At 45.3% G+C, this 12,073-nt stretch overlaps 1 protein-coding gene across 3 annotated transcripts in view; it reads right to left on the reverse strand.

Annotated features, from left to right (window-relative positions):
* Nucleotides 1–5,102: 5,102 nt before the first annotated feature.
* The window catches only part of MTRR (5-methyltetrahydrofolate-homocysteine methyltransferase reductase), a 31,846-nt gene continuing 24,875 nt past the window's right edge, over nt 5,103–12,073 (reverse strand). For 2 of the 3 annotated variants that reach the window (XM_045442340.1, XM_045442349.1), the window contains exons 12-15: nt 10,140–10,258; nt 8,652–8,744; nt 8,384–8,566; nt 5,103–5,696 (exon numbers count right to left, since the gene is read on the reverse strand). In XM_045442340.1, coding sequence (XP_045298296.1) covers nt 5,552–5,696; nt 8,384–8,566; nt 8,652–8,744; nt 10,140–10,258 — 540 coding nt within the window. In that variant the 3' untranslated portion in view covers nt 5,103–5,551. The remainder of the gene's footprint in view (nt 5,697–8,383; nt 8,567–8,651; nt 8,745–10,139; nt 10,259–12,073) is intronic. The other variant, XM_045442356.1, reaches the window with a different exon arrangement.

Genomic DNA, 12,073 nt, shown 5'->3' on the forward strand with positions numbered 1-12,073 from the left:
TGAGAAAATCTTGAACAATTAACTTTGGCTTTCTGGTTTTCTATTGTATGTATTTTTTTCTATTTAATTCCATTCTTCTCTCATCTTGACAGATTCTTTTATATTCTTGGAGTTTAATTTACTGGTCATTTTCTAACTTACCAGTATATGAGCTTACATCATGGACTTTTAAGCTTTTTTAATTTCATAATGTAACAATTTAGACCCACAGATTTAGACCCAGAGCACTGATTGAGTCATATACTACAAATTTAGGTATGTCCTTTTTTTCACCAAAATGTTTTCTGATTTCCTTTGTGATTTTTCTTTGACTTGTGGGTCATTTTGTGTATTGCTTATTTTTCAAATATTTGGGTTTTTTTTCTAGGTTCATTTTAGTTCTTGACTTTTGGTTAATTCTTAGAAAACCTGTCATATAGTCTTCGTCTTTTTGAAAGTTGGTCTATTCTGGCAGATATTCAGTATAAACTAGAAAAGAACCCGTTTAGAAGGTATTGGTGTTATATAGGTCAACCAGGCCCATTGGTTTTGTTGCTTAAAATCTTCTAAATGTTAACTGTTTTGTCTTTCTGTCTGCTCATTCTCTCCACTACTAAGTGTGGTATTATATTTCCCAACTCAGATTTTGATTATTTATTTATTTATTTATTTTGAAGTTACTATTCAGTTTTTACTTCCCTTTGCTGCCAGTTTTTTTTTTTTTTTTTTTTTTTTTAATTTTTAAGAGCTAGAACAAGTAGGGGAGGGGCAGAGAGAGAAGGGGACAGGGGATCTGAAGCAGGCTCCGTACGGACAGCAGAGAGCCCCATGTGGGGCTCGAACCCATGAATCGTGAAAACATGACCTGGTCCGAAGGCAGCCGCTTGAGCAAGTGAGCCACTCGGGCGCCCACCCAACTCAGATTTTAGATTTGGCTTTTCCTCCTTTTAGCTTTTCTGACAAGTGTATATATTTTGGAGGCTTGTTATTAAGTGCGTATGTACTTAGGATTTTCATGTCCTTATTCATTCTAATCACCGTGAACATATCTCCACTAGCGTTTCTTGAACTTTTCTTTTTATGTTGATTTCACTGCATCTGCTTTGTTTGCACAGCACGTCCTTTTCCAAGCTTTCAGACAGCGTGTCTTCTAAACAGCATCTGCATGGGTTTGCTTAATATTCTTTTACTTATTGGGCACCTGGGTGTCTCAGCCAGTTGAGCGTCCAACTGTTGATTTCAGCTCAGGTCATGATCTCATGGTTGTGGGATCGAGCCCTGTGTTGGGCTCTGCACTGAGCCTAGAGCCTGTTTGGTCTCCCCCCCTCCCCCCGCCCCCCGCCCCGTCCCTTTCTCCCTCCCTCTCTAGATAAATAAACATTTTTTAAAAAGGAAAAAAAAAATATTTTTACTTGTTTAGTACATTTAACGTAATTACTGAATCCTTGGTTGGTCCAGCATGCTCATTAGAAATAAAGCGAGGATGTAAGCTTTACGAGGCTTGGCTTTCCAGAAAATGTTACATTCGCTGTGTAATTTTGGTCACGCGAAGACATTCCATCATCTAAACAGCCCTCTTGTGTAAGTGATGCCCCCCTTATGTAACACACGCATGTGCTGAATCTCAGCCAGGGCCTACGGTACCATGGAGGAATAGGGGAGGTGGGCCTAGATGTCTCTGCACCTCCCCGACGTCCTCAAATTCCCTGCACACCTGACGTTAGTAAAGGCAGATACTGGTTAAGATCTCTGACTCTCGTGACCCTTTCTATCACGTCAGCTCTCTATGCGATTTCGCTGTTCCAACCTGGGACCCCTTCAATTCAGTCTCGACCAGAGGAAGCTCTCAGGAGCGGAGCGAGATCAGGTCACTCCTCCAGCCAAGTGGCTTTCTAGACACTCAGAGGAAACACCATCATCTCCAACAGTCTCAGGGCATGCACAGTCAGACCTCCCCTTGTCTCTTCTGTTCCTCACATTTGCGACACTGTCCTACATCGGGGCCTTTGTCCTGTCCCCTCGGCCTGAGGAAATCCACAACGGCTGGCTCCCTGTCCCTCTCAAGTCTTTCCCTTCCCAGTGAGGTTCTACTTGCCGGTACACGAGATCTCTTCCAGACCACTCTCTCCGTAGCCTCCACCTCCTTCTCAGACACGTACAACCGGTACGTCTATTTATTCGTTGCTGTCTCTCCTCAACGTAAGAACGCAAGCTTCCTGGGAACAGAGGCATTTCATCTGTTGTGTTCACTGCTGTAGCCACAGTACTTTGAGCAGTACCTGAAAAAGTATACTTTCAAGTATCTGTGAAGTGGATGAAATTCCCCTCTGGGTACCGTTCTGGCTGCACCCCACGGGTACATTTAGTCCTTCAAAAGAAATCCGCCCCAGATACTCCGTAATCCGGTTTTATTTCCTCCTATGCTATGGATCATTTGCAGGTGTTTAAAATTACGATGTTCTCTGTGGGTTACTTTTTATAGTTCATTTTTAACCCCCTAAGGGTCAGAGAACGATGCCTTATGTTATGCAACCTGTTTTCTCTTCTGGCCTCGTTCATAATCGATTTTAAGTTTCAGGTGTATTTCAAAGCAAGGAAGGTCCCAGTTTGTCGGATGTGGCACATACACCCAGTTTTCTAATTATCAAGCTCAAATTCTCATGTTTTTTTTTCTCAATCTGATTCAGTTTAGAATCCATCAGGACAGACATACAGATGTGCTACACAGAGTGAAGAACCTCCTGGGCCCAGTCGGCTTTCTAGTGAGAAACCCCCTTTGCAGAGAGCTACCCCAAGTTCTGGCTTTCACTCATCAGCGTCGTTACTCAAAGTAATGGGTCTGAGATCGGCTCGTTAGAACAACTGAGGTTAGGAAGCATCTCTTACTGGTAACACCAGTGGTGCTCCAGATAGGACGGAATCTGGACAGAGTAATTCAGAGGTACTCGCCACCCGCAAAGGTCAGACCATCTAGCAAGGCCCTTGGGTAGTGCCTGAGACTTAGCCCTAAAATAGCCCCGTGTCCCCACTGGGTTGGAGGGCAGCTCACGGCGTCAGGAGGAACAAAATCCTGCCCCTGGCACATCAAAACCACCTCGCAACTTTTCCTGGAAGACGCCGTGGACCATCTAGAGAGAGAGACCCGGAACCCCACTAAGCTGACGTAACAGGCTCCAGGAGCCGTGGTGTGTCGGATCGCGAACACGCTTTTAATAAACACGGCACAGGATCTGAGCTGACGCCTATCTTCACCATCACTCACTGGCGAGGCTGTGAGGGAGCTGACTGACCAGCTCTAACACCTGACACCCAGCAGCGTCTAACAGGACTAACCTGGAGGCCGTATGCAGACAAGACGGCTCAGGATGGGCTCCAGCACCACCGGGGTGGCCTGTCACTTTCTCTTCACAGGGCAGTTGCGGGTCACGGTATAGACAATATGGGCAGGGGAACACGAGCTCTTGTTACCTCTTGTTACAGTTTTAAAAAGTAAAGAACGTGGTGCTTTGCCCTTTTCAACGTTCTCATCTTAAGTCCTTTTTGGCTGATATATACAAGCACGTGCTTGTCATTTAGTCTTTAACTGGATTTGTTTGATAGGTTCTGTTTTTTTTAGATTTGTTTAAATATAAATTTGTTATATATGAATAATATAATTCTATATATAATTCTAAATCTATAAAATAATAGGTTAAATAGATTTGTTATAAAATATACGAAATAAGACTAGAGAATAATGTAACAAACAGGCATAAAGCTTTATCAAATCTTAACATTATTTATTTTTCAAAATGACCAGGAACCTGTGGCAGGTAGATTTGTTTTATAAATGCCAATCTCTTGAATAAAAAACCAGTGAACACCAGAGCCTAGAAAAATTAATCATACCCTTTTACGTTTTTTTTTCTGTACTGACAAATTTTACAAGAATTTGTCACTGGGAGCTGTCGTAGGCTCTTGAGCGGCTGGAACAGCACACCAGACGGCGGGTGCCTTAGAAACCATTATTTCTCACGGTTCCGGAGGCTAGACGTCCACGAGGAGGGTGCCAGTGGGGCCCGACTCTGGAGAGAGCCCTCTTCTGGCCGCAGACTGCGGGCTTCGTGTCCCCCTCCCAGGCAGGAGCCAGGGGGCTCTGGGGGGCCTCCCGTGTCAGGGTACTGATCCCATTCCTGAGGGCTCCACCATCGGGACCCAAGTGCCTCCTAGAGGCCCCGCCTCCTACTATCATCACAATGGAAGTTAGCACGGGAACACATGAATGGGGGTGGGGGGATATAAATACCAGACCGCAGTAGGCATTCTTAGAACACAAGGACACTAATTTAAGTAGGTATTTTAAGCCTAGGACACAATTTGAGTGATGGCATGGGGTTAAAATAATGTAGAAAAACTAAAAAATATGCCAAAAGGAGCAGAGGAGACGAACGGGGGGGGGGGGGAGGGGGGAATGGAGGTGTAGTTTTACTAAAATATGTACTTGCTTACAGCTGTAAACTATGCAAATATCCCTAAATTCTGGAACCATGATATTAAGAAGCAATTGTGGTAAGTCAGATAAAATAGAATTTTAAAATATAGGTCACATTTTTAAAGTCATTTAAAAAAATCTCTATAAGCATTACCTTAGTATTTTTTTTATCAGAAATACAGTCTTGGCAATAAATAATCAGTTGGCGAGGTTATACAGATCTTCCTTAACTTACAGTGAGGTTACAGCCCAACAAATCCATTCTAAGTTGAAAACCTCGTTAAGTCGAAAAGCATTTAATCCGCCTAAGCTACCGAACGTCACCGCTCAGCCCGGCCAACCTCACACGCGCGCCCGCACGGACGTGAGCCCTGAAGGTGCAGCTTAGTGCCGACCCCCTCGATTTACCGAGCGCTGCACCGAAAGAGACAAAACGTTTGCGCGGGTACAGACGGCGGCCGGGCCTGGGGACTCCGCCACGTCCCGCAAACCAGAGAGCGAGACATCACTCGTCCCCGACCCGGGGAAGAGCAAAACTGGAACTGTAGAGTCCACTTTCTACTGGATGCGAGCCGCTCTCACCCACCGTAAGGTCAAAACGTCGGACGTCAGGGACTGTCTGTGTCCACAAGTAATCACACACCACACACGGTTCATTTTAATACATGAATATTCTTTACGGTAGAGTTCACGTAAGAATAAATTATTTTCACCTTGTTTATAAAAACTGCCACATTAAGTTCACGAGCTTTAACTATCGCGCGCTCGGCTCTAGGGCCCACGCCCTGTCCTGGGAAGCCTCGTCGCGTACAGACAGACGCCCTGTGAACGGACGGAGGGACGTGTGACGTTCCCCAGGACGCAGTGGCCGGCCCGGGAGGCGCCAGTGTAGGGGCTGAAGCGCGGTGTGCTGAGCAGCAGGGGCATTTACGGAAAACCAAACCGGAAGTCTGCTGTAATGGGAAGTGATCCGCTCCTGCCCTACCTCCTCCAAGAAACCTTTTTTAATTTAGTTTTAAAAATTCAAAGTCTCAGTTTCAGTGAAATTGTCTTTTAGCGCTTTCAGCCAAAAAAGCACCACTCTTTTCTTTTCTTTTGATTTTATGACCAAATATCCTGAAGGTAACGTTTTTCTTCTTTTAAAGTAGCCAATGTTTTCATTGCCTCTAGTTTCTCAACTCCAGTCTCTTTGCTTATTATCTCCACAAGGGTATCATTGACATCTTTGGCCATATTCTTTGCATCTCTAGAAAAAGGAATAATAGCGTCAGTGTTTAGGAAACAAGAATTTTCACCGAAGCCTCTGTAATTCACAAATCTAATCCCACGGACTCCACCGTCACCCACCCTGGTCCTCCCTCTGTCTCTCTGGGAAGCGACCCAACAGGTGCCCCAGCCCGTCAGCTGTCAGGCCTTCACCAGTGACCCATCCAAACCTCAGAGCTGATCACTGCCAGCTGGAAACCCTCAAAGGCGCCCCTGCTCCAGGAGCAGCCAAGTCCAAGGTCTCAGGACCCCATAAACCTAGCTCTGCTCATGGCCCTCAGCCCCCCACTTCATTCTCTGGGCACACGGCGGAACTTGCATTCCCAAGGGCAACCAGGTTTCCACCTACAAGCCTTTATATGGACACGCACATGCCTGTGCACACGCGCGCGCACACACACACACACACACACACACACACAAATATTAACAGACACATTAACTGTGGGCCTGGCTCTAAGTGCTTCGACATGTTTTAGCCTATTCACTTACAGGACAGGGTGAGGTGACCCTCCTGTGCCCCTGCAGTCCCCTCCAACCACCTGCTGATGTGGCTTTCCCAGCAGGGAGTAAGCTGTTTGGGGGCAGGGAATGTGCTACACTTATCACTCCACATCTGAACCGTGCCAGACAGGACGCTGGTGGCACCTGGGTGGCTCAGTCAGTTAAGCGTCTGAGTCTTGATTCTGGCTCAGGTCATGATGTTGCAGCTCTTGGGATCGAGCCTCATGTTGGGTTCTGCGCTGACGGCACTTGGGATTCTCTTTCTCCCTCCCTCCCTCCCTATCTGCCCTCCCCCGCTCGCTCACGCACCTGCACACATGCGCTCTTAAAAACAAACAAGTTAAAAAAAAACAAAGTGTCAGGCAGGACTCCAAGATGTCGGGAACAGAACCTGTCCTGCCCTTGCGGTAACACTTCTTGAGAAAGGCGTCTCCAGGGGCCACCTCGACTTGGTCGTGCTCCACCCTCCACCACTGCACCGGAGTTTTCATCCCCACAGCGTGGATGCCAGTGGCTGTGGCGCCAGTGGCTTCCCCGTGGCGCCAGTGGCTGCAGCTGCCACACCTCCTGGTCTCCACTGTCCTCTTGACTGTCAGCAGCACAAGGCTCCCGGCTTGGGACAGTGGTCCCTGGGCTGAGGGACAAGATCACTCCTGCTGAGGGGCTGGTCCGCATGAGGGCACCACGGGGTCTCGTCCTGAGCCCTGACCACAGACCACCATGATGCACATTATCAACTCCACTGCACAGATGGGAAAGTGAGGCACCAGTGATGAGTAAAGAACTATTCTTGAGTTAATATTTTAAGACTCTGGACATGTAAGATATCCCCCAAGTTCTCAATTATCAGTTATCCGTAGACTTGTGCAACTGACTTTGCCTCTAGTAGTTCGAGCTGCATCTAAAACTCCAGCCTATTCCTCATCATTGACAGCTCTGCACTCTCCAAAGTGAAGGTCAAATACTTCTCTAAAAGCTAAATGAAAATGTAAACCAACATCATGTCCAGAATCTCTGCCTTTATCAACCAAAAGCAGAGAGTCAAAAATCCATTAATAGGTCACAGAATCAACTCAGCGGTCAAAACCAATTTTTTTAACAATAAGACAGAATAGACGTTATCACCACAGGTCATGAGAAGTCAATAGAAAAAGCTCTGTTTTATAAAACCTGTTTCAATTATATCTATTCCAGATCACTGTACCAGTATTTCTTCTTCGGTATCACAGTTTAAAAACAAAACAAAACAAACAAACAAAAAAACCTGACTTGGTGATTTACAACATGTTTTAAACACCAGGGATGTGGGCGCACCTGGGCGGCTCAGTCGGTTAAGCATCCAACTTCGGCTCAGGTCATGATCTCATGTCTTGTGGGTTCGAGCCTTGCGTCGGGCTCTGTGCTGACAGCTCAGAGCCTGGAGCCTGCTTTGGATTCTGTGTCTCCCTCTCTCTCTGCTCCTCCCTGGCTCACACCCTGTCTTTCTCTCTCAAAAATAAATAAAAATTTAAAAATAAATAAATAAATGCCAGGGATGTGTTAGAATTAAAAACAACTACTTCTCACTTCAAAAGTCCTTTCTATTTAGCAGTTTTTTTTAATTCCACTGACAAGTTGGTAAGTTCCCCAAATTTTTATTTTTTATGGCAATTTTGGGATTTCTATAATAGATCTTGCTTCAAAAAGTAAATAAAACTTAACAAAGAAAATTCCTGGCTTAGGTCAACTTTGACATAAATTATGCCTTGAAAAAAAGGATCTTTAGATTCACATTCTCAGAGTAAAAAACCAGAGTTTTCCTTAAGTTAGGTTAGCTGCACACGTCACATATTCTTGGATACAACAAAATCAGTCCTGACACTGCAAGTTCAATGATTAACGTCTTAATACCAAAAAGAACTTCTAGAGGCTAAAACATGTATTCAATATGGCACATGGCATTCTGAAAAGCAAAGATTAATTTTCACTTCTATTTCTCGGATAATGACAACATCTTGGCTGCTAAATGTATGTTAAAATCATTTTAGAACTTGTATTCCTATTCCTGTACTTAGGAATCAAATCAGTCATCCCTACCCACCTAGGTTAACAGTCCCTGGTTCACTTAATAAGTATCATCAACTGTCTTCGCCGACCCGGCCCCTGAGCCTGACGGCCACTCACCCACACACGTAAATGTAGCCGCTCTCCTGAAGAAGGACCCTGGCCACCTGCTTGCTGTGAAGCCACATGTTGTCTTGCACATACTTCACTGGGGCTTCCTCCTCCCCGACAGGAGCATCTCTCGAGAAGGAAACCTTCAAGTGCGTTAGGATCCCACGCTTATAGAAGTGTCGGAGCTCTTCTCTGAAATACGGTATATGAGTTACTTGAAAGTTCATCCTTTCAAGCTGAGAAAGCCTAGAATCAGAATACTAGAATTGTGTCGTACCTGAATAAATAATCCCTTTCCTTATGTCGGCAGCCAAAAAACAACCACATTGCTCCAAAGTGTCCCTCTGGATGTTGTTCTTGGAGTTTCTCTCTACGTGAGAAAGAAAGTGGAGATGTTGGACATAAAGAATATGTAAAACTGGGGTGCCTGGGCAGCTCAGCTGGTTAAGCGTCCAACTTCGGCTCAGGTCATGATCTCACGGTTCATGGATTCGAGCCCCGCATTGGGCTCTGTGCTGACAGCTCGGAGCCTGGAACCTGCTTTGGATTCTGTGTCTCCCTCTCTCTCTGCCCTTCCCCCATTCACATTTTGTCTCTCAAAAATAAACAAGCATTAAAATATATATATATATATATATATATATATACATATATATATATACATATATATATACATATACATATATATATATACATATATATATATATACGTATATATATATATGTATATACATATATACATACATATATATATATGTAAAACCAAGCTATTAGGTCAGGAAATACCCCCAAGAAACCGAGGCAGGGTTTGCAGTCACTGAGTGACCACTGTGCCATGTTCCCAGGGATCCCCGGTCCCTCCAGCAGCCACTACAACAGGCATTACCTGTGGGCTACAGGCACCTACGAGCATTTCGTGGGGATCTAGGAGGATGACCCAGAACATCACAGTGTGAAACCTACACTGACTTCTACATTCAATATTAATAGCGACTCTGTGAATAAAATTAACTCTCAATTAATGGAATGGAAACGTGGCCCCGGGCTTTAAGCAAGAGAACGATCTGCTGAGAACTGTTTCAGAAATGACACAGCGATGAGACGAGCCGGCCACGTCTGCCCTTCCTCTCTGCTTCCTTGAGGAAAAAACGAAAACAAAGTAAAAACAACAAAAAGACTCTGTCCACAGGATAGTACACCGCTATGTGGAGACCAGCACACAAAAAGAATTGTTCGTGATTTCACAGAGAGGGAGAGAAGGACAACTCGTTTTACATCAAGTAGTTCTATACGGATACGAAGACACATCTATTCAGATCAATCTGCTGAAAATTACTGACATTTGGGTTCAACTTTGAACCTTTGGTGTAAGCGAATCTCCGTCAGTAGCAGGATTATCTAGTTAAGGGACACATGGGACAGTGCGCACATCATCACAACAGAAAGTGGTGCCTGAAATCTGTCCCCAACTACACGTTATAAACTACGTGCAGCTGGGGGAAAAAAAAGAAAAATAAAGTGCTGCCGTAAAAAGGGAGCTTCTAACACAAAACGAAACCTCTGGGAGACAGCAGATTTACTTTTCCCATGGTGACAAATTACGCTATGCGATCACACATTTGATAATAATTTTTTAAAATAAAAATTTTACAACCCAAGTCCAATATCCAAAAAAGTCAGTGCAGAAACAAAAAAGGTGCTCTGTTGTATTTCTAGTCAGTATCACAAGGGATACATTTTCTCACTAGTCAAAGAAAGCACACACCTGTGTTGCAGGAAACCAATGAAGGGTGCTATGCCAGTTCCCGGACCCACCATTATGACGGGGGCGGCAGGGTCACTCGGTAAGTGGAAAAAACCGGTCGTTCGAGGAGAGATGGAGATCTGGAATATTAAACCAATGCTCGTGAGTCTGAAAGAAAACCTAGACAAAGGTACGTAAGCAAGATGATCTTTGCTAGAGAAATTAAACAGCAGCATCAGATCTTACTGAAACCATGAACATTTCCACCACCAAAGAGAAAAACACAAGCCTGTCTTGCAAAGTTTTACTTTCCGTCGAAATCAAAGGTGCTTTAAAAATGACAGGTATATTTTGAAGGTAGAACACTGAACAGATACAATCACATTCTTGTCCTGGGCCCGTGGATAAGATCTGCTTTCTAGTAGGCAACCCATTATATATATCATGGAGAAATGCACAAAAACCTGAAGACAGGATTCTCTGTGTTCACACACGAAGGGGCAACGAAGATTAACAAGATGGAGTGAAAGTTTCCAGTGCAAATTAGGCAACTGAAGGAAAAAGCTGAGGTTTGCTCCAAAGATGCTAGAGAATCGTGCTGTATTTGTTAATCTGGGGTCAATGTTATGTGTCTGCAAAAGGGGAAGAATAAGTAAGCCAAATACACAGATAAATACAACCTTTTTGCTAAAATGTCCAAAGGTTGTTCTTCTAAACTGTGTGCCAGAAATACTTACAAGGAATCAACTTCTAAATATATTTCAGTTCCAGTCTCACTCTGCTCTGTGCAGAAGTTATACCGGGTAATGGGAAACTGCTCTACACACCCATGTGTAATTATACACGTTTTCTCCTTCGGTGGAAGGAAAATCATACGAGGTTCATCAACGGGATGAACACTGTACTTTTTAAACAAAGAACCAGCAGAGCTGTGAGTGAATGCGTGCTCTCATTCTAGTCATTAACGTTACCTTGGCCTTGACTCATTCACGTATGAGTCTCCCTGCCGGTACTCAATAGGACAAGCACTATGGATACAGAAATGAACAAAACAAGATCCCTGTCTCCGAGGATTTACATTTTCGGGACAAGAGATGATAATCAGACATTGGTCTGTAATAAGACCCGTGAGGCAAAACAAAACAGGATACACCGGGTATGACAGGAGTGTGTTGGTGACAGGGACTGCAAGGCAACCAGCATCGGTCCACTCTCGCTGCAGCAGACCCCACACGGCTCACAACACCTCCACACGTCTTCCTGGCTCTCCTGTAAGGCTACAGGTTGGCTATAGCTCTCTGCACCACAGACCAGCTTCACCCACTTCCAAGCCCCAGCAGCGTCCCTGACCCGTGGCGTCCCGTCCTCCTATCACAGCCGCACCGGCAGGGAGCTCCCGCCGGGCCAGGCACGCATCCTGTCCGCTCGAGCCTCATAGCGTGATCTGGCCACACACCGTCGGGAGGGGCGGTCCACGCCTCCCAGGGACAGGGGGCGTCTGTCACAGTTGTCCCATCTACCCGCGCGGGGAGGGTGTGGGGTGGGTCACGTGACCCTTAAGTCTCTACACTTCCTAATAAAACGTGTGCTAAGCAGCACAGTTGAAATCGTGTCCTTTTCCCGGTACTTCTAATGCCTCAACACTGAGGAGCCTACAATAAAAGATCTGTTAAGGCGGAGAAAGGAGCAAGAAAAGGGTGGAAGGGAGGAAAGAATGTGTAAAAGGCACCCGTGCTGAGTGGCTGTGATATGCGTGGCGCACACATGTTCAGCTTTCTGGAGATCATCTCTTTTCATAGGATTGTACGACATAGTACGGTCCTGTCGGTATTGTAGTATTTCTTTTCAAAACCGGGGTGCCTGGGTGGCCTAGTCGGTTGAGGATCCGACTTTGGCTCAGGTCATGATCTCTCGGCTCATGAGTTGGAGCCCCGCGTCCGGCTCTGCGCTGACAG

This window comes from Leopardus geoffroyi, chromosome A1 (genome assembly GCF_018350155.1).
Source record: "Leopardus geoffroyi isolate Oge1 chromosome A1, O.geoffroyi_Oge1_pat1.0, whole genome shotgun sequence".
Lineage (NCBI taxonomy): Eukaryota > Metazoa > Chordata > Mammalia > Carnivora > Felidae > Leopardus > Leopardus geoffroyi.